Source organism: Trachurus trachurus, assembly GCF_905171665.1.
Source record: "Trachurus trachurus genome assembly, chromosome: 17".
Classification (NCBI taxonomy): Eukaryota; Metazoa; Chordata; class Actinopteri; order Carangiformes; family Carangidae; genus Trachurus; species Trachurus trachurus.
In genome coordinates, this window is record NC_139900.1 from 22,263,687 (window position 1) to 22,290,167 (window position 26,481).

The 26,481-nt window shown below is 41.3% G+C and overlaps 2 protein-coding genes across 4 annotated transcripts; both read left to right on the forward strand.

The window, feature by feature from the left end:
• Window positions 1-7,368: 7,368 nt before the first annotated feature.
• Window positions 7,369-12,870, forward strand: LOC311000361 (MARVEL domain-containing protein 2-like). Of its 3 annotated transcripts, XM_083991042.1 has the most exons (7): window positions 7,369-7,533; window positions 7,624-7,807; window positions 8,800-10,020; window positions 11,485-11,684; window positions 11,828-11,999; window positions 12,198-12,248; window positions 12,575-12,870. In XM_083991042.1, the coding sequence occupies exons 3-7, from the start codon at window positions 8,875-8,877 to the stop codon at window positions 12,689-12,691; spliced, it is 1,686 nt and encodes a 561-aa protein (XP_083847168.1). In that variant the 5' UTR covers window positions 7,369-7,533; window positions 7,624-7,807; window positions 8,800-8,874; the 3' UTR covers window positions 12,692-12,870. The 3 variants fall into 3 exon arrangements, with proteins under 3 accessions (XP_083847168.1, XP_083847167.1, XP_083847169.1); XM_083991041.1 differs by lacking the exon at window positions 7,624-7,807; XM_083991043.1 differs by lacking the exon at window positions 7,624-7,807 and having other exon boundaries at window positions 7,419-7,445.
• A 1,613-nt stretch (window positions 12,871-14,483) lies between these two features.
• LOC311000269 (occludin-like) lies at window positions 14,484-26,016 on the forward strand. The gene is made up of 9 exons (XM_083990934.1): window positions 14,484-14,601; window positions 16,592-17,148; window positions 18,042-18,245; window positions 18,325-18,486; window positions 23,544-23,689; window positions 24,468-24,734; window positions 25,254-25,425; window positions 25,706-25,747; window positions 25,888-26,016. Exons 2-9 carry the CDS (start codon window positions 16,612-16,614, stop codon window positions 25,987-25,989), a joined length of 1,632 nt encoding a protein of 543 aa, XP_083847060.1. The 5' UTR covers window positions 14,484-14,601; window positions 16,592-16,611; the 3' UTR covers window positions 25,990-26,016.
• The last annotated feature ends 465 nt before the right edge of the window (window positions 26,017-26,481 follow it).

A 26,481-nucleotide genomic window follows, 5' to 3' on the forward strand; every position in this document is an offset into this window, starting at 1 on the left:
GTCTGTGGAGCTGAGGGCCTCGGCTCACCTGCTGGCCCTCAGAGGCCATGGGGGACATCCGTCCACCCATCCGTCCGTCTATCTGTTTGTCCGGTGAGGAGAGCAAGACAAACCATTGGATTTCCCTTTCAAAAGACTAGTGTCATGGATTCTTTCCCATAGGTTAGGGTGAAAGCTTTAGGAGAGGTGATGAAAGCTCTGACTTCAGGTCAGTGTTTGAAAATGCACTTAAGCTTGATGGGAAACTGTCACACAAAAGAAGAGCAAAGGGGATGCATATGGCATTACTACTGGGTAGGAAAAATTTACACAATTGCCAACTTCAAGGTTTCAGCTTCCTTGTTCTTACCAAGGGAAAAATGAGAGCGACTATCTTTTTTAGTTACATATTGACATGTGATTTTTCAGTGCCTGAATGTATAAATAGTAGAGGGTTATTTAATTACTAATTTCAGAGCTTTTTTACGATGTTAACAGTCTGAATACAGCATTGCATTCCTTTTTCAGATACATTCCTCTCCAAAAATTTAAAGAAAATGTCTTAATGTAATGCATAACATTGCCTCCATTACACAGCAACTCTAAATGTTTTGAAAACCTCTTTTTTTCCCCTTCTCTTTCTACTAACACCGTGAGAAACGAAAAATGTTGAGAGAGTAAGTGAAAGTGAGACGGGCAGAGAATATTTGTCAGTGTGTTTGTCAAAGAACGAGTTCACTTTTAGCTCAATGCTGCACACTCATGCACACAACAATGAAATATGTAGTAGTCTACCTTTCTCACCAACACTAATTAGAGCTTCCTGTGGTCTTCAGATAATGGCATGGCTTGAGGTCTGCTGGTATATAAGGCCACACAGGCACACATCACTGGTTGAACTGAGAAACTAACCCTGCTCCTTTGCATGGTTCTGTGCAAAAATTACAATGGCTTGATGATTTTCTTGATTTTGATTTTATTCATTTACTTTTGTTTGTTTGTTGCCTTTCTTTCTTCTGTTATTTTTTCTTTTTTTTTTACTACAAGTTTCTCTTTTTTAAGTAGAATACTAGGGTTTTTAGAGTTGCAGAACCTAGAGAGTTGCAGTAATGTGATTCTGTAATGCATTCCCTGTTTAAAATATTAGGTGAAGAAAATTTACAAAATTTACGAAAGAATCCTCAGAGGACACAAATAAAAGTGGAAGAAGTTTTGATGGTTACAGAACAGTGAATTATTCACGTTCAAGTTTAAAGGAACAGTTTGACATTTTTGGGACTTGTGCCTATTTACTCTGTGGCTGAGTGTTACATGAGAAGACGAACAGTGTTGTGTACGAATATGCTAAATGTTTTGGTGAACAGTCTGCAACTAATGAACGTTAACTGTTGTAAGAGTTGTGATTGTGCACCAGAAGGGAGCAGTAAAAAAAGAGTGTTAGATGAAGAGTAAGAAGAACTGTGATTTTCAGTGGCACTGAACGATTTACAGATGGTGCAGCTGAGGCCAGAATATGTTTTACCCAATACACTATGTGCCATAAATCAGGACAACTTAAATCAGATCAGTTTACAAACATTGACGTTATGCAGAAAGAGTAGAGGTGCAGTAAATATAATACTGTAGAGGTACTGTGAAATGGGAATGCATTTTGAGTTGTCCTGCTTTATGACATGTTAAAGTGGTAAAACATTTGATTTGTTTTTCTTGGCTTCCGAATGTTTATATTCATAGTTTATTCTGTGTAAATCGATCCATCAACTTGCACAACACCAAGATCAATACCACTGTCATATCTGAAAGGTAAATATGAAGCTAATGCACACAGCTGGTTAGCTTATCTTAGCATGCAGACTGGAAACAGGGAAACAACTTGCCTGGCCTTTGTCCAAAGTTAACACATTATATCTTGCTTGTTTAATCTATACAAAAGCTGAAATGTAATGTAATGCAGTATAAATGCAGTATATACCCTTCAGTTTTTGTACAGGTTAAAGAAATGTCATAATGTAAAGAGAGAAGCTGTTGCCTCCTTTTTCTGTCTTTAGGCCAAACTAAGCTACAAAGAGATGCTTCATGTTTACTGTACATATTCAAGAGTGGTATCAATCTTCTCATCTAATTCTCAACAAGTAACAATAGGTTAATTTTCCAAAATATCGAACAATTATTTTAAAATCACCATATCAGACCAATATAAGGCGTGTTTCTAAATAACACTGACACACATTCACTGAAATGATGGAGAAATTAAATTTTAAAGGCATGGTACAATGAATCATAGATTCATAGATTCGAATGACTCGTAAATTTCTGATCTGTAAAGAATTATTTAATTATTTTTTTGTGTTTTTTTTTCTCTTCTTTTTTTCAAAAGCACATATGAAAGCAGATCAGGAAGTCAGCGGGTTAGCGGGCTAGCATGCTGTCCTAAAGTAGTTTGAATGGTAGATAATCTGAGTCTCAAAAAGGATGTTAGTGTTAAAAATCATCATCATTTATGGCCCATAAAGCTAACAGACAAATAGGATCATTATTATTTCTTGGATCTTAATTATTTCCAAGTTGCTTTGGGCCGAGCCAGGTCAAACCCTGTGAGACAGAGTGAGTCCACTCTCCCACAGGTTCTGGTCCGGCCAGAGAGCACTTCAGCTAAGAATGTACTGAGTTTGCTACAAGTGGAACTTAATCAAGCATGAATATTAGCTTTTTTCCTTTCAACTTGAGTTGATGAAGCATGACTCTTTACTACCCCCACCTCTCACCACTTCGCGTACAGTGCTACACTCCACCCCTTCAGTATGAGGGGATCTGTCATATCATTACAGTCTCTGTTTCAATCAGTGTCATCCAACGAGTCAGGATGGCTAATGGAAGACTGTCTGCTTGATTATGACCTCACCTGCCAGTCCGTATCTAAGGTCTCCACCTCTTCATTACATCAGAGCTTCAGCCTCACGTCTGTCACTAAGAACATCAGTACCTCCACACAAAGAGGCTTCCCAATGGCCTGCAGCAAAGGCCTGTGATTGGTTCAAAAAAGAAAGTAGGAAAGAAAGAAAGAAAGAAGCAGGGGAGCCCTCAGGTCATGTTCCATGTTGCACTCAGGGTGTACTCTTCAGTTACACCAAGGAGGATCACAGATGCTGGAGTGCCTTCCCCAGAGAGACGTAACGGTGCTGGTGTTAAGGACTTCATCCTTCATCAGGCAACAGGAAAGAGTAGGTTGAAAAAAGAGAGACAGGCGAGAGCCAATAGCTCATTTACTGACAGTCTGTTTTTGGCTCAGGGGGTTGTGAACAGCTAGAGTGGGTGTCCTGTAAATATGACCTCATTGTAGATGTCGCCACGTAAACGGGACAAATGGTGAACCACAGGGGTAAAGGTCGCTGGGTGCAATGCACAGCATGTTGCAGGTATGCAGTAGAAATACTAGAGAGAATACGAAAGGGTTAGAATTCTAGCATTTTATCAGTTTCACTTGTTTTTTTTTTTTGTTTTTTTTTAATCTTCTGCTGATGGAGGTATGATCAGGGTCTGCTGTTTTTTATCCAGTTGTAAAGGTTCGTTCTCTTCAGTCCTTACTCTGTCATCGACAAAGACCTGCCAAAACACCATTCCAATATTTAATAGTGACCCAATTTTCTCCACTAGAGAATAAAAAAATACACAGTATTTTGTAGTGAAGTGAGGGACATTTATGATGTTATTCTGATGATGGTAGATGAGTCAAAGTGATAAACACATCCCAGAGTCTTTTATTATCCAGAAAAAGTAGGCTTTTCTCATAGAGCAGGCATCAGAACGCACTTCTACCGAACAATAACAGAGTGAAAAAACCCCAAAAGTGAAGAAATGTAACCCAATCATTGTTCTGTGTACACTGCCACATGATGCATAATGTACGTAGTAGCACTGGAATAAATCAACTTTTAATGGATGGCAAATGGGTTTAACATATTCTCTGTATACTGTTCGCTGTTCCTTCATTTTGCAGGTGAACTTTTGTCCTAGCAAGGAGAGACACCAAGGTGAAATCATTAAAGACTATCTTCAGCTATGATCATCACTCTCTTATTTTGGTTGAACATTTTGAAATTTGAAATAATTTATTTTGTTTTATTTTGCCATTAAACCAACAACATACTGTACACTACCTCCTCCTGCCAGTCTGAAGCTTTTCCACACAACTTCCAACTGAGTGAAAAAGATGGCAGCAGCCTAAAGTCAATCGTGACTCTGAGAAGGTTGGTTGGCACACATGTTGACAGATGCAGACACCCCACGTCTCTTCCTGTGAAGGAGGTGAGGCAGGGACGTCCTAAAACATGATTACAGGAGGATGTATTGATGTACACATAAACACTGCTCCAGAGGACACACAGCTGCTGGGGCACCGTTCCAAGGTGAACTATGGGCTTCACACACACACACACACACACACACACACACACACACACACACACACACACACACACACACACACACACAGCCATTAATGGTCAAATAACAAGCTACTATTCATGTCCACAAGCACAAACAAGGCTCAGCCTGGTTAATTACAGCCAAACCAGGAGGGACTTGGCAGCGGACCGATATCCCGCAAGAGTGGCAGAGTCAGTCACCCTGCAGTTGTTGCTACACAACCCCAAAGACACGCAGCAGTTGAAACAAAGGGCACTGCTCTTGTGCTGTTCATCCCTCCCATGGGTGCAGGATCATTAAATGAAATATGGTTTTGATCCTTATCGCCTGTGATTTTGCACATGCACTCATAGATTTAAATCTAGTATATATGTGCAAGCTAGAACAAAAAAAAAAAAAAAGCACCCATAGATACTCAGAATAATCTGCTGAGCAAGCAAGCCTCCATCATTCCCTCTGTAACAACGTCAGTCTCTTAATGAGCATATTCAGTCATCCAGTTTACTTATTCTTATGTTTAAGGGAGAACGGCAGGAAAGGAAAAGAGGCATCAAATTACCAGGGATCTCCCATAGAGGGTACTCAAGATCAGCCCAGGGTGAGAAAAGACAAGAGAAAGAAGCAGGCTGCCATGAGGACTGAAGATGACCCTCAGACTGGGGAAGGACAGAGGGAGGGATCATCTTGCAGGCCGTTGAGGATGGTCCCCACTCACCCCCCCACCCTAGTGTGAAAAGGTTCTTCAGGGACAGCTTGCGGCAGGCAGAGGAAGTCATTTATTGAATTTATTACAGGCCCCACTTTTCTGCCTGTCTAGCCTGGGAGCTAATAGCTAGCAGCTGCATTATGCTTAATGCCCTCCCTATCACTTTTAGCTAACATGGTTTGGCATACACTTTGGGAAATCAGAGAGAATAGAAGTATTGATCTTGGCTTTTTTTTTTTTTTTTTTTTTTTAATGCATGGTGCTTTAGCGGTTGAGAGTGGGTGTGAAAAGCCTTTTCTTTTCATCAAATGTTTTTTTGAGTGTCATTTATTACAGCATCCATCATTTCTATCTTTCTTTCCGCGTCTATCTGTGTCTCTTCCTCTGCTGTCCATTCCTCTCTCCCTGAGAGATCTGAGGCCGAGTGAACTGATACAAATGAGGTTGTCTGTTGGAGGCTCTCGTAGTTTCCCTGCTTCATTTAGCCGCAGAGGAATAAAGAAAAAAAAAGCCCTTTACGGAGCCCTAAAGCCATGTGTCAGGACGTCAAGCATGAAGCTATAGTGTGTATGTGCACACACACATGACGTATGCATGTGTCCTCTACTTGACAGTATAATTTCAAGCAACGCTAGAAATTCAGATCTACTGATTATACAGATTAACTTTCTCTATACAGCCACTGATATTTGTGCTGAAGAGTGATGTCACTCAGCAACCATTTAATGAGACACTCAAGTTCAGTCTATTGATTCATATGAGGGGGTCACCTTTGAAAGGTATTTATTTCTTGCCACAACACAACATACAGTCTTATCAAAAAGCAAAACACTGCAAAAGCTTTGTAACTTATTTCAAAAAGAGCACTGAGACCCATGGTGATTCTCATACAAATATTGTGCATGCAGGATTGGGATTTTCTTTTATATATGCTGCATATACTGTATCACTCCTCATGACTTTAGCATTGTTCCGTCATATTATTTATGTGCAGCTGAGCAGGCACCTGTGCCAGCAGTAGGGGACATGCACGGCAGCACCAGATGAGGTAGCCCCAGGCCACGGCCACTCGTGGGACTCACCACTCACTTGAGAGAGTGGGTTGCATTATGTGTTTACTGTATTGGCTGTGAGTACTGCAGAGTGTGCTGTGTGTGTGTGTGTGTGTGTGTGTGTGTGTGTGTGTGTGTGTGTGTGTGTGTGTGTGTGTGTGTGTGTGTGTGTGTGTGTGTGTTTGTGTTTGTGTTTGTGTGGGAGTGGAAAGACAAGGGTGGGGGTGATGGTGGTGGTGGTGGTGGGGCACTACAGTTGTCCTTGCCCTGAGCTCTTCTCTACATGAAAATCAGCAGCGCTCTGGAAGCATCACTGCCACAGAGTAACGTCATATTATACAGCAGGAGCAGCTCCTGGTGTCATCGCTGAAGGGGAAGTGCTGCAGTAAGAGACTGGGTTTGCTCCCTGGAAACTTTATAACACCTCAATGTCAGAATGTGTCTCACTGATTCAGCTTCTGTTTTCACATAAATGAAGAAACACGGGCAAAAGATAGCAGCGCACATGTTTTAATTGAGGTTCACATAAGGACAGGAAAGAAAACAATGCACAAATGAAAATGTACAGTAAGCAGGGAAAGAGAGAGAGAGGTGGCCATGAGCTGTCAGTGAGAAGCACAGGAGCTTGCTGCCCTCTAGTGCCAAACACTTGAGCTCCCTATGTGGAACAATATGACACAGCTGAGGTGAGAATGAATAATTCATAAATGACGTGATGATAAAGCACTATTTCACAGATCGTAGATATGAGATGTAATTGATCATGTAGAGCTGATATCACACACAAGCTTTGTTGCCTTCTAGATGTTTTTGATAGTCTAATCCTTAATCCTTAAAGTACTACAAGACATGGCTGGTGTGTATATGTAGAGTCTCTGAAGTGTTGACTTATGCTCTTTTATTTATTTTACCTATTTTATATCAATAAAGTCCCATTGATTTGAAGTCTAAACTATCTACACGGCTCCTTTAAAGCAGTCATTGTGCATAATTTCAGGTCACCACCTCCTCTCTTCTGTATGAATGTCAACAGTCTCACCTCTCTCTCTTTCTCTCCCCCACAGATTAACCTAGTGGTGCCAGTCAGCACCAGCACAGGGGCGGTTCAGGTTTAATATTTAAGCTCTAACTCCCCCCCCCCTCTCTGCACAAACACACACACACACTGGCCAATTGCCCTACGTGTGTGGAACTGAACGCCCAGCACCAAGGGAGTGAGTCACCTGAGAGAGACTGGAGAGTTTAAGCTGAGTGGGCCTGGTGAACACAGCGGCCATTTTACAGTAGGTATCAGTTCCTGTTTCCTTAAACACAGCCACTCAAAGTCCAACATCAAACTGACATCCACCTGAGAAAGCCGGGGTCAAAGAGGTGAGCTTGAGTTTGAGATTTGAAGGTTTTCTTAATGTCACTTTATGCTTTCTGCCGTTGACGTGTTTCCACTTTGATTTGCTGTGACAGTGACTGTTGCTGTGTATCTGGAGCTTGTGCAGCAGCTTCCAGTGAGTCACGGCTCAGCTTAAACTCCTCTGTTATTATCTGAGTTTGACTTTGCACTGTGGTCGTGTTGTGGTCCCTCTCTGACTTGTTTTGCTGTGGCAGAGGCACTGTCATATTTCTGGTGCTGCTTCACCAGTGAGAACAAGTGAGTGTTTAAAGGATCACTCCTGTGGTTTGGCATTGTTTTGGTCTGTGTGCCTCAAATTGCACTCCAGGCTTCACATGGAAGTGTTACAAACTGTTCGGGTGTGTTTTAAAGCAATAATTTCCCCTTTATTTCCATTCAATATGAATATCTTTGAGGAGAGTCTTACAACTTGTTTGAGTTGTGCAGTCCATTGTAATGATTAAAAGTATTTACAATATTGTTATTTCAGCATTGAATACAACGTCTACAAGTATGTGAAAGAGCTTCTTGTAGTGGCGACTATTGAAAACTGAAATAAGATACATTAATTGGATGCAAACACAACTGTAGTTAAATTTTATTCCGTATCTGCTGGACTGTAAATAGGTATCAGTTTGTTAAACTATTTTACCTTATCAACTCACTGTACGTCATTGCGGTTTGTGCCAGTTTGTTTCTGCTGTCCTCACTGGGACAACAACAAAAACGGTTCATGCCAGCTAAGTGTTGGCTAACTGTTTTCATAACTTTCATTAATGAAAGTACATGACAATTTTGACTTAATGTTTGGACTCCAGGAAGAATAGTTATGCTAATGTGCTGGTGCTAATGGAGATCCAATAAATGAAATGAAATGAAAGAAAATCCAAGTGGAATGAATAACAATAAGTGGTAAATTGACAAAGGTCAATACACAAGTGCAACCTGCACACACCAACCTGGCCCTTTAAGTTTAGAAAGGCTGAGTCTTTATTTATCTTTTATCTTAGAGGGGAAGGTAAAATCAATCACTTGTCAACCAAGAAAGTAATGGAAGGTAATATTGAGTTTTAAGAATCTGACTCTTATAGTTATATTAGTTTGAATGATATGAAAAAGATTTGTAAAAAGAAAAACAAAACATCTGAAGTTCAGATATGTAAATTATAAATTTCAGAGAGTATACTAATGCTTATATATCCATGCATGCTTATTATTCAAAACTAATAATTTATCTTTTTCCTCTGCAGTTGCTCCCATTCCATGTTTCGTAAGGATTCTGTGATTACTTCTTTCTCAATGATTTACTAAGATCAGCGCTCAACATGAAAAGCTGGAGCAGGAAATTCAAGAGACAAGAGTGTGACAGTGTGGTTGGGTCCTCCTCCAGCAAGAGGAACTCCATTAGTGATCCACCAGTGCCTGTGTGGGTTACTCACACACCCACACCACGTAATCTCACGCATGATGATGATGACAACTCCACGGGCCGCACATCCAGCACTCCACCGTACACAGAGAGGGAGGATGATGAAAAAAAAGGGAGCATGAAAGACAGACTGAAATCTCTCATCCCTCAGTCATGGGGGGGCATAATCCATAAATGGACAAGGGAAAGTAGTGACAGCTTTAACAGCTCTGAACCCAGAAACACTGGGATCCAGATCCTTCCCAATGGGACCAGGGTGAGCCCTCCTGTGAGTCCCCTGATCGAGCGCAAGAACTGGGGAGAATCACTGAGCAACTCCACACACAGCTCCCATAAGCCTTTGTTAAGGGAGAGCCCCATTGATGAGTTTTTCCATCCAGGCCCCAGAGAGGAGTCTTTACTCTCCAGCATCCACCCTGCGGAGTACTACGCTGAGAAGCTGCAGGTCTATAACCAGAAGTACTCGTATTTGAAATCCTGGCCAGGGTTGCTCAGACTTCTCGCTGGACTGGAGCTCCTGTTTGGGGGCATGATCTTCGCTTGTGTCATTGCCTACATCCAGAAAGACAGTGAGTGGTCCAACAGCTACGGACTCTATAACGGGGCATATAACAATGGGCTTGGTGTGTCCGGATACACCTACAGAGGCCCCATGACTCCTTTCATTCTGGCTGTGGCTGGAGTCTCCTGGATCATTACCCTCTGCCTCTTGGTGATGGGAATGACAATGTATTATCGCACCATCCTCCTCGACTCCCCCTGGTGGCCTCTGACGGAGGCCTTCATTAACGTGGCACTGTTCCTCCTCCTCATGGCAGCAGGGATCGTATATCTGAATGACTTGAACCGCGGGGGGCTGTGCTACACGACAATAGGCATTAACCCCATCATGGCTAACCTGTGTCGGGTTGATGGAGGCCAGATGGCGGGAACAGCTTTCATCTTCATCAACATGACCATGTATCTAGGAAGCTTCCTGGTGTGTCTGAAGATGTGGAGGCATGAGGCCACACGGAGGGAGAGGGAGTACTTTGAGAACAAGGTGCAGTTCATAAACGCATGCAAGGCAAATTTTAGATGAAGGACAAGCCCATGATTTCTAAATTCAAAGTGGGAGGGAAATAAAGCTGATATGAGAGTTTCTCCTTTTTGAAGAGGTGTGGGTTACTTCACCGAATGAGGCCTAGAGAAAACGGTTCCCCTTTAAAGAGTTCACTGTGACAGCTCCTGTAAATACTCAGCCCATGCTTTATTCCCTTTTTTGTGTGGCTCTCTTTCTGTCTTTGTTGCGTTTGGATTTGGATGTGCCTTGTGTTTGTAATCATTTTGGGAGGGGGATGGGGTGGGGTGGTATTTTAAGTATTTGTATAACATCAATCGCCTAATTTATTGTAGGCAACAGTGTGGGGGTGCTACCATTATTGATTGCAAATGTGCCAGCAACAGCCCTAAAACAACAGTGGCAGACACAAATCCAATGAAATTTAAAGTCAGTCAAGACAATCTGCAGCGAGCATTCTGGCTGTCAGTATTGATATGTCAGCCTTTTCTGCTGGTTGATGCCACGGCTGCCAGGATTCATCCCATAGCTGCAACCTGGCGTTTTTCATGCCACCACTGACCATGTCGTCATCTCTATAAAAAATTCAACACATGCAGATATCTAAGAAGTAGGCTACACCTCTATCATGTGTGGTGCATTCTCAATAGAGCTGTTATGATCATTCTAAATAGCACAAAGGTAAAAAAAAAAAAAAAAAAAAAAAAAAGCTGTGCTTGCGTTGTATAGATACTGAATTATGAGGACGTTGCATCTGTAAGAGCTCTGTCACTGCTCTCTATGGATCTATGGGGAGTCTGTAACATGACTATCCTTATAGAACCAGCTCAGCTCAGAACAAATAGGAAACAAAGTGGACCATATGGCTCTGGCCACTGGCATCAGATCAAATTTAATTAGCACACCATGCCAAATAAGTAATCTAGTGCACATCCATTACACTATTTTAAAGCATTAGGCGAGATGTTATTGTTGTGCCAGCTGCTTGCAGACAGCTGTGTCTACAAGTGTGATAAAAATATTTGCACAAATGCTGAGAATGATATATGTTTTTGCTTTATTTTATTATTTTTAGTTTACTGAACTTAGCTCATAAAACCAACACAGTGTTGTTGTTGTTTCCCTCTGTCTTCCGCCTTGTTCATCTCAGCAGCTTCCAAGCTTGTTACTGCCTGCAAATAGAGTCCATGTTATCAGGCATCACAGACAGCACACTTCAGCTAATATATTTAATGTCAAATAGGAAAGGGTGAGAGGCCACAAATGAACTTAATAATTTCATCTTGGAGCCAAGGAGACGACTTCAGAGGGTTTCAAGTCTTTTTTATTTTTTTTTATTTCTCTGACACTTGGCAATTAGCTTCTTATAATGATCATACTGACCCATCATCCATGTGTTGGTTTGTAGTTTCTGAATATAACTTTTTTTTTCTCTCTGACTTTTAGCCACAGGGGGAGTTCCACCAGTCCATCCCGCTCACCCACCGACCAAAAAAACGCATATCATTCAAGGATGAAACAGACCGGTCATGGGGTAAAGATTACAACAGTCCACATGCACACGTCCCTGAGAACTCAGTCAGCGTGAAGAGAGACACAGCATCCAAACACATCCCTGCAGTACACATCGTCCCAGACTACATCAAGTGAGTGAACGTTTTAATCATGCATGTTCAGGAAATGTTTTTGTCACAGTGTATACAATGCATACACTGTAGCTTGTGTAATTATACATGACGGAGATAAAGAAACGAAGAGTCACTTTGTTTTCACTGTGTTGCCACTGTAGGAAGTATCCAGAGATCAGCAGTGTGGAAGAACGGGAAAAGTACAAAGCTGTTTTCAACGACCAGTATCAGGAATACAAAGACCTTCACCAAGACATCAGCTCCACCCTGAATAAGTTCAGAGAGCTGGATGCCATGATGGCACGACTCATTAGAGAGGGAAAAAGTCAGCAGGTGAGATGGATGAGTGTGGAACTTTGTTTAACCTTAAATACATTTCATGTACCATGCTTAATCTGAGACCAAAGTCTGAAACTGAGTCTTCAAATTTCCCAGACAATTTATTTCTGATAAAAAATTTTGTTTGTGTATAATACAGGTATGATGCAGGTACAGGTGTGTTTTCAATCATTCTGTATGTTTTTCTCTCAGGATCGGCTCAGGATCCACAGCATTTCGAAGAAGTACGAGGACAAAAAGAGCGTAAGTAATAGTGTTTGTGAAAAACAGAGGGCACAGTCCTCTTTCGGTTTCTGCTCCATCTAAAACCACTGAAAAATCTAATGGTTATTTCACAGATGTATTAAAAGTGCTACTGTTGCGTAAACACCCAGTTCATGCTTTTTAAAAATTAGTCAACTGATGCAAATGATACTGTTTCCATCATGAAATGTGAATAACTCTGGAAATTCTCATTTAACGCAACATCATCACAGAATGAATCAGGCCAGACAACAGTGAGCAGCGGGGGTGAGGGGATGGTTGCTGTATTTGGTAAAAGAGACACTAATCTGCCTGTGTTTTTACAGGACCCTGGCTTCTTGGAGAAAAAGGAACGCTGTGACTATCTGAAAGCCAAATTAAGCCACATCAAAAACAGAATCCGCACTTTTGACCAGGAGACCACTGGAAATGGTCAAATGTGAAAACTATGGGAAACACCTGAGCAGTCAGAACATATCCACTGGTGCCTTTGTCGATTTTAATGTGCCCTAGATGTAAAATCAAAATTTTGCCAATTAATGCATTTAAAAAAAAAAGTATATTCTTAGGGGCTTTTTTTGCCTTTAATGGACAGGACAGCTTCAACACATGGGGCGGGTGCTCTACCAAGTGAGCTAAACACCACCCCATGAATGCATTTTTTGTACAAAAACTTAATAAAGTTTTTCTTTTTTAATTTGTGTTCAGTGTCAACTCTCTTCATTGTATTCACTTCTCTTGTGTTGTTACTTGCCCTATCATAATCTGTATATGGCCTGTACATGCTCCAGGACTACAACTAACGATTAAGTCGTCAGAATTTCTTACATCCTATGTGTAATCTTCAATTTACATGTTTGTTTAACACCAGTACTCCCAAAGAATTATGGGGGGAACAATCCTTGAAAAATAACTTAAAGGGATAGTTCACCCTAGAATGATATTTCGCTCATTATCTACTCACCCTCATGTTGACTAAGGGCTGGAAGAATTATCAGAGTCCACCGTCCCTTCTCTGAGTTACAGGGGGTCTCGGCGTAGCAGTGAATTTCAATGCAACGGTTGCAAAGGGACACCGGAGCTCTTCGTAAAAAAACACACACAAAAAAACATCCAAATACCTCCATGATGCTCGTATGTAATGTCCGTCTTGTGCTGAAGCCCCAAATTGCGTAATTGTCCCGAAAAAAAATTAAATAAGTCTATATTTTAAGCTTGTTTGTAGCGGAAGCTTCTCGTCTTCTTCTTCTTCTCCTCTTCCTGGTCCGTCCAAATATCGCGTGATTTGCGCCGGCGTCATTGCGGTTACTGCGAATCACGCGATATTTGGACGGACCAGGAAGAGGAGAAGAAGAAGAAGACGAGAAGCTTCCGCTACAAACAAGCTTAAAATATAGACTTATTTAATTTTTTTTCGGGACAATTACGCAATTTGGGGCTTCAGCACAAGACGGACATTACATATGAGCATCATGGAGGTATTTGGTTTTTTTTTTTGTGTGTTTTTTTACGAAGAGCTCCGGTGTCCCTTTGCAACCGTTGCATTGAAATGCACTGCTACGCCAAGACCCCCTGTAACTAAGAGAAGGGACGGTGGACTCTGATAATTCTTCCAGCCCTTAGTCAACATGAGGGTGAGTAGATAATGAGCGAAATATCATTCTAGGGTGAACTATCCCTTTAACTAAAAAAACAAAACAAAACAAAAAACAGTCACACAGGTCCATTGATCAGTGAATTGTTTCTGTTCTGGTTGTACTATTAAGTAGACTACCTTGAAGCTATGGATCAGCATTTTAATATCCTATTAAAGCTCATCTACACAGTAATAAATATTGAACAGTCCCATCTCCCATCTGATATTCATTAAGGAGACTTTGCTCTATGTTGTATAGGCTATTACGAGTCTTGATATGGTAGACTACCATGAAGCTATATATATATATCATCATTTTGATTTAAAAATCATGTTATGTATTGAACTATTATCTGTTCGATCTAAACAGTGATAGGCTACCACACCTATCTAACAGAGAGACTTTGCTCATGTATTCGGACCTGGCTGCAGCCTGCAGCCTATAACGCGTCTATGAGGGAGCTGGTGGGGCGGCAGGTGAGCAGCAGGTGAGCAGCAGGTGGACTGTGTCCCCGCTCAGACACTCAGACACTCCGCGGTGAGTCAGGCAGCTCCACGAGTTTCGTTTACGGGCTCATTGCGCGAACACCTCACCTCTCTATCATAGAAAGTGACGACGTTTACGACCCTCGGTGACGTATGAGGCAAAGACGGTTAAAGAAGAGACCCGTGCACGACGCGGAATGAGCTGGACTGGACGTTTTCTATAGTGTTTAGGTGAGTAGTGCTGTCCTGTTGACTGATTTGAAGTGTTTCCTACATCACATGTGTTCTCTTATCTGACCTGTTGAGTGTGTAGAAACGTAGGCCAACGAGAGTGCTGCCTTCATGTGCTATGGTACAGATGGTATTTTCCACTTGTGACCTGGTATTTTCATGTGCTTTTGTTGTTGTACAGAGAAAATAAAGATGGTGTACACAGATTCAGACTTGTTACTTGGGTAAAATCATGTTTACACGTGCGACATCTACATGGGGTAAAACAATCTTGGATTGCCTAGTTCATCTCTCTACAGCAAGATGAATTTTCAAAACTCAAACGGTAATTTATGATTTATTCCTAGCTATTTGGCTAGCTTTTTAAAAGCGTTTTTTTTACTGTACATGCAGGCATACATAAAGTGAATAGCTGCTAACTGTTTTCTAAAGGCTTGCCTTGCTTACCATGAACGAATCTTGCGATGCTCGCCTCCATGTTGAAAAGGTCAAAGGTTATTCTCATCTCGCAACTCGGGCATCAATAAATTCTACGAGTTTCCCAGTGGAAAATACCACATGAGATGGTGTTCATGTGCACTTTTCAAGTCGTCTTTTGGTATTTACCATAATTACCATAGCACATGAAGGCAGCACGTTTGTGACCATTATCAGTTGAAGTGGTCAGACAGTGACCACACATAAGTTACTTACATAAAGTTAAATAACGCATGAAATTGATCAAAAGGACAAACAGCTCTTCCACACCTGACTGGGCTTCATTTGTAGGTTCATTTCTGGTTCTTCCCTGCAGTAAACACCACGCATGGCTGCCCTGGCTCGCTTCTTATCTGCTGTCTGTCTGAATTATTGAAACGCGTTGGGTTGAGTTGCTCTGGAGCGATGAAGTGTGGGTCAGCGATACCAGATAGAGGGTTCAGGGATGGGCTGAGGTGAATGAAGGGCAGAGAGGGACTGCAGTGCAGGTCTGAGTTACAGGCCTTCACGTCTGCTCTTTAAGGCCAATATTTGGTGATATGGTGATAATACAGCATGTAAGGACATTGCTTTTACCACACACTTAAAAATGTTGGGTTAAAAACAACCCAATATGGGTTTTTTTTTTTAACCCAACACTGGTTAAATATTGGACAGAACACATGCTGGGTTATTTTGACCCAACAAGTTGGGTTGGTTTCCTTAAACCAACAGTTGGGTTGAATACAACCCAGTTGGGTTGTTCATATAACCCAATTAAGGGTTCACATTGACTACACTGCTGGGTTCTTTTAAACCAATCAAGTTGGGTTGCTAACTGAAGCTAGTACTCAACAGTGTGTCACAAACTTGCACTTAACAACTATATTGTGGCAGGCTAGGGTTCTATTTAACATAAACTCAAACAGAGACTAACTTTAGATCTTGTAGCAGCTCCTGTGCCTCATACACCACTTAACTACAGGGAGAATGCTGTTTATTATCCTCAGAACACGAACACACACACACACACACTGCACACAAAGGAAGGGAGACCACTAACCAAAAACATAACTTCACTTATGGTGTCAAAGTGCTTATTTCCATAACAGTAATTGTAAACTGAGTAGAACATTGAATTAGTAAATTAGTGTGTAGAACAGTATCACTAAAGATTGTGTAGCTGTAGCAGATAACATCTGTGGCGATATTTAACAGAAATAACCTAAACTTAGAATCACAAACGCACTGTCCCAAAGCATGCTGGGAAACTCCTCCCACCGAACGTCAACCCAATGTGTTGGGTAGTCCAAAACAACCCAACACAACATTATAGAAATTACAACCCAACAGCAAATAACTCCATTCCCAACAAAAATAACCTAGCGAATTGGGTTCTCAGAATACCCAATTCAATGAAAATAACCCAATTAAATTAACCAACAGGCTCAACCCAACGGTTGGGTTGAAAAAACAACCCAGCATTTCTTTGTGTGCATGATTTTGGTAAGATTATTTTTTCTTCTTTTTCCAGGTGAAACTGCAGTAACATCCATGATGTACGACAGACCCCCTGTGTACAGCCCACCTTACAGCACCGCCTCGCAAAGCTTCTACCCCCCGAGGAGCGTACATTCCCCTCAGAGCCAGTACATCCCCTACAATTACAATGTCCCCCCGGAGTCCAACTACATGGAGGAGAGGCCTCAACACTTCTACCGCTGGTTTTCTCCTCCCGGTTTTGTCAAGGTTTTCAAGGGAACCACTGTGCTCATGTGTTTCCTTATCTTTGCCTTTGTGGCTTCAACCTTGGTGTGGGACATGAACGGATTTGGATACGGTGGATACGGTGTCACGGGCGTAGGGAGTGTTGCAGGGACGGGGTCAGGGTATTATGGAGGCAGCTACGGGTACGGCAGCTCCTACATGACACCACAGTCTGCCAAGGCGGCCATGATCTCCATGGCAGCCATTAACTTCCTGGTTTCACTGGGTTTCCTTGTGGGGAGTTTCTCACGTTCCCGGATGACGAGGGGATGCAAGTTTTACCTGATTGTGTTCATCTGTGATATCATCTTAGCAGTGCTTCAGGTTAGTCTCCTAAAAGAAACGAGTTTTGTTTCTCTCTCAAAGTCCTTTTGCATTGCATTCTGGTCTATCAATCTCAGCTCTGCTCCTCTCATCCTGAAATTCACTTTGCATGATTGTTTTGATTGGTATGGTTATACTTGAAAACTCACTCTGACAAATAACATTCAAAAAGCTAGTGAGGAAGATATTTTATAAATTGTCAAGAGCTATAAGAACTAACCTTTTGCCACAAGGGGGCAGCGCAAAAACTGTGAACACAACAGTGACCTTTTTAAACTCTTAAACTTCTATCCTGAACTTGTTCCCAAACTGTTGCCTCCTTTCACCAGCATACGGAGCAATGTATCGCTCCTCGTCTGCATTAATCATTTAGCATTTTGCTTTTGGTCTCTTGCAACTCTGAAAGACATTATCTAAGTCATTAGCTGCTGCATGCTCCACTATGTTCATTAGCTAGTTTGTTCAGTGCTGGGCAGGTCGCATACAGTCGCCTGAAGTCATCGGCTGCCTGCCAGGGCTGAGGAGATTTTGATAATAATTCTGTGTGGGTTCGTCACCGCGAGTGAACGATGTCACCTACACGTAGTCATGTGATTTATTGTAATATATAAACTTAAAAAGATCCCAGGAAATCGACTCGTGAACTTCCGGGCCAGTCACAAAACTCAAAATAACTTGACCACAATCAAATAACACTGTTTAATGTCAGGTTTGCAAGACTTATCACTCTGCTACAGTTATACTGTGTGTCACAGAGAAATTCTGAGACAATTAAAGTTAAGAAATTAAACTTAACTTAACTAAAACTGCTACATTTGATGTGTTGCAGTAATGTGGTGTGAAAATACTCAAGCCAAATCAACTGTGTGATTGAACATACCTCTTTTTTTTAGGGCATCATCGACATTATCTTTGTGATTGGGGTGAACCCAATGTCTCAGAGCTCACAGAGCATGCTGTATAACCCCATGCTGATGATGTGCCAGAACATCCAGGGCAGCCCCAGCCTCAGCGGCAGTGTGGGGGCAGGTTTTCCTGGGGGGTTCCCCATGTACAATCAATACCTGCACCACTACTGCTACATGGACCCTGAGGAGGTCAGTTAGATTATTCTGTTTTATTTTAATCTTGTGAGTCCTTTTCCATTTTGATGTAAAATGTACTTCCTTTCCTCAGGCGGTGGCATTAGTGTTGGGCCTGATGGTAGTGCTGGTTTTGTCCCTGTCTGCTTACTATGCATACAAGACCCGCAGCAAGATTTGGCGCCACGGAAAAGCTAACATCTACTGGGATCAGCCACGAGTCATGCAATCAGAGGGGCAAGACGTACAGGACTGGGTGAGTGTGAGTAAAATCTGTCTCTTCAATGTTCATTTCCTCAGGTGATAGGAGAAGGATGACTGGAAATGCTTGTGGTTCAATGTTCAAGGTGTTTTTATTTACCCGCGGGTGGCAATTTGATTTACAGTCACTAGTGACACATGCATACACATAACAAAAGCGAACAAAAATACAAAGTAATAATTCAAATCACATGGAATTATTAACAATGTTAATGGCCACTTTTAATTTGTTTGTTTTGCATCGTGGCATGATATATCTGCGCCCCAATCACAGTGTCCTGAGTTCAGCCACTGATGGGGGTGGCTTAGATCAGATAGGATTGCCTGTGCTTTTTTCAAGCACCTTACCCTATACAGGTTGTGGAGGTCATTTGCCTGAAAATTTACTGCACACTATGCTCCGTATGTTATTTTTCAGTTTAACAGAAAGTGACCCGTGCCAGTATAAAGAAAAGGTAAGAACAGATTGAATAAAACTGGAATAAAACATTTTCATCAAAACTATGTCGACACTTAAATTGCGAAGCTTGGGATAAAAGTGCATGCACTGATGTGCCTTTTTACATATGGCACCGACCTGGGATTCAAACACAGTTTGTTGTCAATCACAATACCAAGGTATTTGTACTACTGCCCCAGTTCCACAGCAGCACTGTCGATCACAACGGGAGATGGCAGTGGGATTTTTCCTAAAATCGAGGCACATTTCTTAAAGGGATAGTTCACCCAAAATTCAAATTTCACTCATTATCTACTCACCCTCATGTCGACTAAGGGCTGGGAGAATTTTCAGAGTCCTCCGTGCCTTCTCGGAGTTACGGGGGGGGGGGGTCCGCGCAGCAGTATTTGTCCATATAATGGTTGTGAATGGGGCTCACTTTTCTTCGTCCAAAAAGACACACCAAAAAACATCCAAATGTTTAAAAAACAAATAAAAAATAAAAATTAAAAATTAAATAAGTCTATATTTTAAGCTTGTTTGTAGCAGAAGCTCCCAGTGTCTCAGTTCACTGCTCTTCCTGTGTCAACCGGCGGAACAATTTCTCATGTCGGGGCTTCAATACAAGAGGGACATTACAGACGAGCAGCATGGAGGTATTTGGATGTTTTTCGGTGTGTCTTTTTGAACGAAGAAAGGTGAGCACCATTCACAACCATTATACGGACAAATACTGCTGCACGGAGCCCCGCTGTAACTCCGAGAAGGCACGGAGGACTCTGAAAATTCTCTCAGCCCTTAGTCGACATGAGGGTGAGTAGATAATGAGTGAAATTTGAATTTTGGGGGAACTATCCCTTTAAGTTTTTGCCACATTAATGTTTAAAAAGGATGTGTCAGCTATTGTAGCGTTTTTTAAATGAGTGAGTAAAGACAGCTGAGAGAGCTGATAAGCATTTTATTTGAAATTCAGTTGACCCAGAGTTTACACAACTACATGTTTCTACTAAGTTTGAGTTTGCAGGGCCGATATAAACACAACTTTAGGATTCTCATGAGTCACTGGTGCCCATGAGGTTTCACCAGTTCACACTAGCTGCTGCTGTTGAGAGCGCTGGTGTTTATCCCCGACACACCCAGGTTTCACTCTAACTGATCATTAACCTGACTAGTGATAACAGCTGTCCAAAGACCAGCATCATAGGAAAAAGGTCACAGGACTCTTGCATGGTTAGGTTTCAGGTTACAAGCATTTGTCACCCACACGTTTCCTGTACACAGTCATAATCATATACTGTGATGATGATTAAAGATGGTCAGGACCTTTGTAAATGAGTCATTGTGCTCTTGACCAAACAGGGAACAGTTTCTCATGAAAATCCATGTGTTCTGAACACATATATGATACTACTACAACTACTACTACTACGACTATGACTAATAGTAATAATTAGTAATAATAATAGAAATGATAATGAAATGTATGTAGCACTTTTCTTTAAAAAGTTACAAAACGCTTTAGTGCTGATGCAATATCAGTAACAGAATTATGATTAATTATAATATGAATATATAAGACACTATGTCAACATATCAAACAAGTTTAAATCACTATTTATCATTTGTTTCAACAAAGCCAGTCATCAAAAGACTCTCAGTTTCAGCTGTGAATGTGAACATGATGATATTATACCTGCCAAGCACTAGCATATTAAATTGTCACTGCAATCGTGCACAGCATGGTGTTGTAGTTCCTGTTGTAGTTCTTTCGTGTACATGACATGCCCGTGGGATTCTGCACCATTGCACATTTTGCACTATGCACTTTTCACTATGTAAGGTTGTATGCTCCAACGTAATTTCATTGTTATTTATGGCAATGACAAATAAATGATGATTGATTGATTGATTGAACATACCCAGAGTATTAGATTAGGGTCTGTATGTTGATAGGGGACCTTTACCTTTTTTTCATACCACTCTGGCCACGTTGTTATCCAGGTATGTCGGCACACAACAGTAGCAGCAGGTTACAGTCTCACAAACAGTGGGTACAAGTGGAAGAAAAAACAAGTGTGGTTTTAAACACATAATCACAAAAGGACTCATCATGTAAACACTGGTTGAGATGCTTCACATGATGAACAACCTCTTCTCTAAAGAAAGACAACACCTTTGGTTGTATGATAATAACTACATGTATTAATGTTGAGAAGCTGCATAGATCGTAGAGTCATAGTCCTCGTCACAGAGTCTCCATATACACTGCAGTTCATTTTCTTTGTGACCTCAGATTTGAGTTTCCTTCTCTGGCTGTTTCATTTAATGCATTTTTAGCTGTGAGATAAATTGTCGCTTCTAATCGGACCCCGAGTTTGGGAACCGCTGTCCTGGAGCATCAGCGCTCCAGCATTTACCAGGTACTCCAGGTTGCAGAGCGCTGTGGAAGCTGCGCTGTTTGTGCTTCCCAGAGGAGGCTTCATGTGGTATTTAGTGGTGATGAATCTACTAGAGTAGCAGTGTACTATGAATGTATTAAGTCCACTATGACTCATTATGGAAAGGCAAAAAAAAAACATATTCAGTCAGTTTATCTGGCGAGGCCATGGCCTACATAGTGCCTGTCACTATACGCATGTAGCCAGCCGCTTCATCGAGATACAGGCCCCTTTTCTGGAGCACTCTCATCTCGCAGTGAAGATGCTTGCCTTGCAGGGAGGCATATATAATGTATGTGGCATGTATAATGTATAAAAAGGGTTGAGTTGCCTCTGTGTTGCTGTGTGAATCATGGTGGCGCTAAATGATTCAGTCTGCGAAGGGGCTGCTACACACGGCTGCACATTAGACTCCTGGCAAAGAATTAATTTCCCTGTGTTTTGTGCCACGTTTTCATTTAACGCAAGTGGAAACTGTGGTAATTGAGAGAAGGGTGTATAGGAGAATTAGATTAAAATCAAACGCTGCATAATTTTTTTGAAAAATGTGGTGTAGCCTGCATTGAATGGGATGTCTCAATTCATATTTATCAACACGAGCATGTTCCCCAAAGTCAAAGAGGAGCACAGAACCAAGACTACAAACATGAGGTGGTGAGGTGGCACATGTGTGGCTGCATGTCTCAGGAGGGTGGATCAGGAAACACAGAGAAATATTTAGTGGGAATATGAATTTATTTTATGTTGCAGATCTGAAAATAGCTGAAATGACGAGAAGAAGAAAAAATAATAATGGCGGGGAAATTTATAATGGGCCCATTTTTCATTACAGCTTCTTCTTCCTTTTATATAGCACGATAGTGTATATTGAATACCTCTGGGTTTTATACAATATTAAGACATCACTTTGAGGTGTATATTTGGAATATCCCATATACTGCACTTCTTCTTTTTTTTTTTTTCTTTTTTTTTTAAATCACTGTATTAGTCCATAATGAAAACAATCATAAGCTGCAACCCTAAAATTGTAAAGAGATGAAACAATGAAATCAAACCTCAGATTTTCTTGTCTCTGTTCACTGAATTTTTTTTTAGCATTGTTATTAATGTCATAAACACCGAGCGCAGCAATCAATAACACTGGAGTCGCACAAAGCTGCGGCTGTCACAGCGTCCTGCTGCTGCAGCCGATCAGATTCCCTGCAGTTTCTGGGAGTTTTTCCACACTGAGGCTCATCGTCCTCCGACTGCACATTCATGAGATCTGTTTCACAGGCTGCTTTTTCCAGACACTCAGCATCAGCTCACTAGATCTTCATCCTGTGTGACTACACTCTGATCCAGAAATAGGTTGAAGACTATAAGTCATTAATGATGCATTATACAGTATGACAGCAGATTACATGGGGCATAATGCAGCTACTCTGCATCATTAATGGCTGTTTTTTCTTTTTGCCATGCAATTTTTTTTGGTAATGTAATATTTTTTTTTTTTCCACTTCTGTTAATTTTACAGGCTCTAACATTAGTGAGTTGTACCTGAGGTGTTCTCTGTTTGACGCGCTTGCTGCTGTTTACCTGAGGCTTGAGATAATGTAAGAGCAGAAATATTTGTTCCACTGATTTCACCCCTGTGTTCAAGCCTTTCTCAGTGTGCTCTGATACAGACACACAATCTTGCTCTGGTAACATGGATTTCATGTCAGACACAGTTCAGAAAATTGCTTTTATGTGTTTCCTTCCAACTAATTGGCTCTGATGGTTGTTGAAAGGAAGGACTTGAGGTGTGACACTGATCATCATTTTACTGCAGCGTGCCAAGACTACTGTGTGTGTCTGTGTGTGTCCTTGTATCTGTGTGTCTAAATGCATACATGTCTGGCACTCTTTCCTCTGAACACAGTGTGCTCTCCAGTTTGCTGCCCAGAAAAGATTCTCTGCTGCATAAAAAATGTTTTTCACTCCTTCTCAGGACTTTACTTTGAAGATAAAGGCGGTATTATGGTTCTGCGGTTCTGCGTTTGATGTTCTGTACTGTGCATCTCCACATGAACGGAATCAAATCACCTGCTCTTCTCGTTTAAAAATGAAATTCTGGGAATTCCTCATCCAAAAACCAGTGACTCCAACAATAAATAAAATGTTTCTGATTCCAGTTTCTTGGCTTTGTCTCAGGTGAACCATGTTGGAGAAGTGCAGCAGGCGCCAACTGTTGTGTTATCAGAGAGAGCAGCGCCTGACCTCAGGTTGGAGAACAGCGTGGTCTCCTACGGCAATGGAGCGGTCAGCATCTACAGCGAGGGAAACTATAAAAGCAACAGGTGAGTGATGATCTGCACTCAACACACAGGACACAGTAAACAAAAGGTTTCAATCTTAAACCTTAAAACATACAAACACACACCAAACAATGAATAAATAATTATAAAAGAGAAACATATTGACACACGTGCTTTTATCTACAGTGAGGCTTTGATTGTTTCATGGCATAAAACCAAAAATAATCTTACTGCTGAATATGCAGTTGCATGGAGGAAACTGTAAACTGCTTTGTAGGTGTATTTTGTGTGGCAGTGTCAGCTACACAGTGTCAGCCTGGAGCATCAGTCCACTGCTTTGCTCCAGACTGAAATATCTTAACAGCCACTGAACCTGTTGTCCTGAAATTTTGCATTAACATTCACTGTGCCCAGATGATGAGGCTTAAAGACTCCTCCAGCGCTCCAACAAGTCAGTATTTCGGTTATTTCAACCCTCTGACATTGAAGCATTATATGTGATATACACAATCAGCTCTAACATTAAAACATGTGACTGGTGAAGTCCAGCCATGAAACTGTGGAAAAGTAAGACTACTACTACTACAAATTAGTTTCAAATCAAATCACAATCAATTCTGAAAATATGCCACACATACATCAATCAGTCACAATGATAAAAACTTGTTTTAAAGTTATGGCTGATAGGTGACATGAGACACGCGTAGACAGCACAACCAACACACTTTTTCCTAATTTTGCAGCTCAAACTCATGATGACGCCGTTATGTATAAATGGCTGCAGTCGTCCAAACGTAAATGTGTGTATATCCATGTATAGTTTCCCTGCTGACAGCAGTTACCATCGGGGGGCTGAGCCTCTGTACGAGAAGAGCAGGGCAACAGCAAACAGCTCCTCAGACGAGACTAACAGCACCTGGAGGCCTCCTCCTTATCATGTGGAGAAGGAGCAGAAGAAGGAGCAGAGGAAGGAGCGACAGCCCCGTCATGCTGCTCAGGAGATGGTGGAGTCTCAGTGTGAAACTGGTTACACCACCGGAGACACTGGAAATGAACTGGACTGCAACCACACAGATTACCTTTTCAGGTGGGCCAGTTATATAGACAATAAAAACACAACAAAAGATATGTGGGCATGAAACACAAGTGAAGTCAGGTTTTAAATGAAAACCTGTTCTTACTACCATTCTTTATTGAATAAAGGGCTGTATCCTGTGAATGTCATTTCTATTTTAAACATTTTTGTAGTTTTATGTAGCAACATGCAGGGGTCTAAAAAATGATGAATATCAACAGCTAAGTGCAGCAAAAATCAATTCAATCAATATTTTATAAATCAGTGTTGGTCCAACCTAAATAAAAGCATTTAGCACTATCTGACAGTAGGGCAACATTTATCTTGGCTTATCTTTAGAGAATAAGTCTTGCCCTAAAACTATTTCAGAGGAAAATGTTGTAATACCTCAACAATGGGAATCAAGGGTGTGATTGAACAGTGGTAAGAGGACTCATAAGAAAGCTCATTCTCCCGTGTATGTGCCACTTTTTGAGTAATACTGTGAATTTAACAATCCTTTCATGTCTTAACATTAATACCCCACCCCAGGCTGTATCCAGAGATAACTTCAGACAAGCAGCGGCAGCAGTACAAGAAGGAGTTTGATTCTGACCTGGCCCACTATAAGAGTCTCTGTGCCGACATGGATGACATCAGTGACCAGATGCACAAGCTGAGCCGAGAGCTGGACATGTTGGACGAGGGCTCCATGAAGTACCAGGTACAAAACCACAGGAGGGAGGAGCGCAGAGTGGAAAAATTCAGTCATAGCTGCTATTTTTTACTTTGCACCAAAAAGCTTAAGAGATAAACCAAAACAGATTCACCTCGACTTTAGATATTTGCCATTTACTTACACTGTATATATTTTTATATATTTTCATGCATTTTTGCATATTTTGGTGCTACATTCTCAGAATTCACTTCTAACACAACATCAACACAAGTGACTAAAAATTTCCCCAGCAAACCACTGACCAAATTTGTCTTTCCACCCTCAGGGAGTGGCAGAGGAGTACAACCGACTCAAAGACCTCAAGAAGGTGAGTGCACTTCCATCTGTGCTGAAATTAAAGGAAGACTTTGACATGTTGGGGTATATGTTTATTTGCTTTCTTGTTTCTTGTTGTTCTTGAGGATTAAAATAATGTTGATGGTTTTGTCTCTAAAATTCTCTCTCTAGACACCAGATCATCAAGCAAAGAAGAAGCAGTGCAAAGAACTTCGACAAAAGCTTTTCCACATCAAACGCTTGGTGAAAATCTATGACCAGGGTCTTTGTTAGTGTGTCTCCGTAACAAAGAGGATTTATCCTCCATTTCCTCCCTTTGGTGTTTGTATTATAACAGTTGGGTCCATACTGACAAGGCCCTCGTGCCGGCCTCTTAATCGCTGAACCTCAACTCTGGTTTTGACCCTGATGTTTACAGCCGCTGTCAGAATGAAGCCGGTGACCTGTTTTACTTTGTGTGGTTGTAATTTAAACTGGCCCTGTTCACACTTGAACTTGTTTCACCCTGTGTAAGATTTTCCTTTGTTACCTCACATGTTGGTGGAAATGTTGATTTAATGTGTTGATTGGAGAATATTGTATTTTGGTGGTAATGAATGTCAGTTTTTATATGGAGATAATGTCACGAATGAAGATGAATACAAAATGTAAATAAAGTAACTAAAATTCTCCAGTGTTTGGAGAATAATTGGTTTGACATGAATACACTTCTACGTTTATGGTACATGTTGCAGTGTTTATTTGGCATTCTTCATACAGATGTAA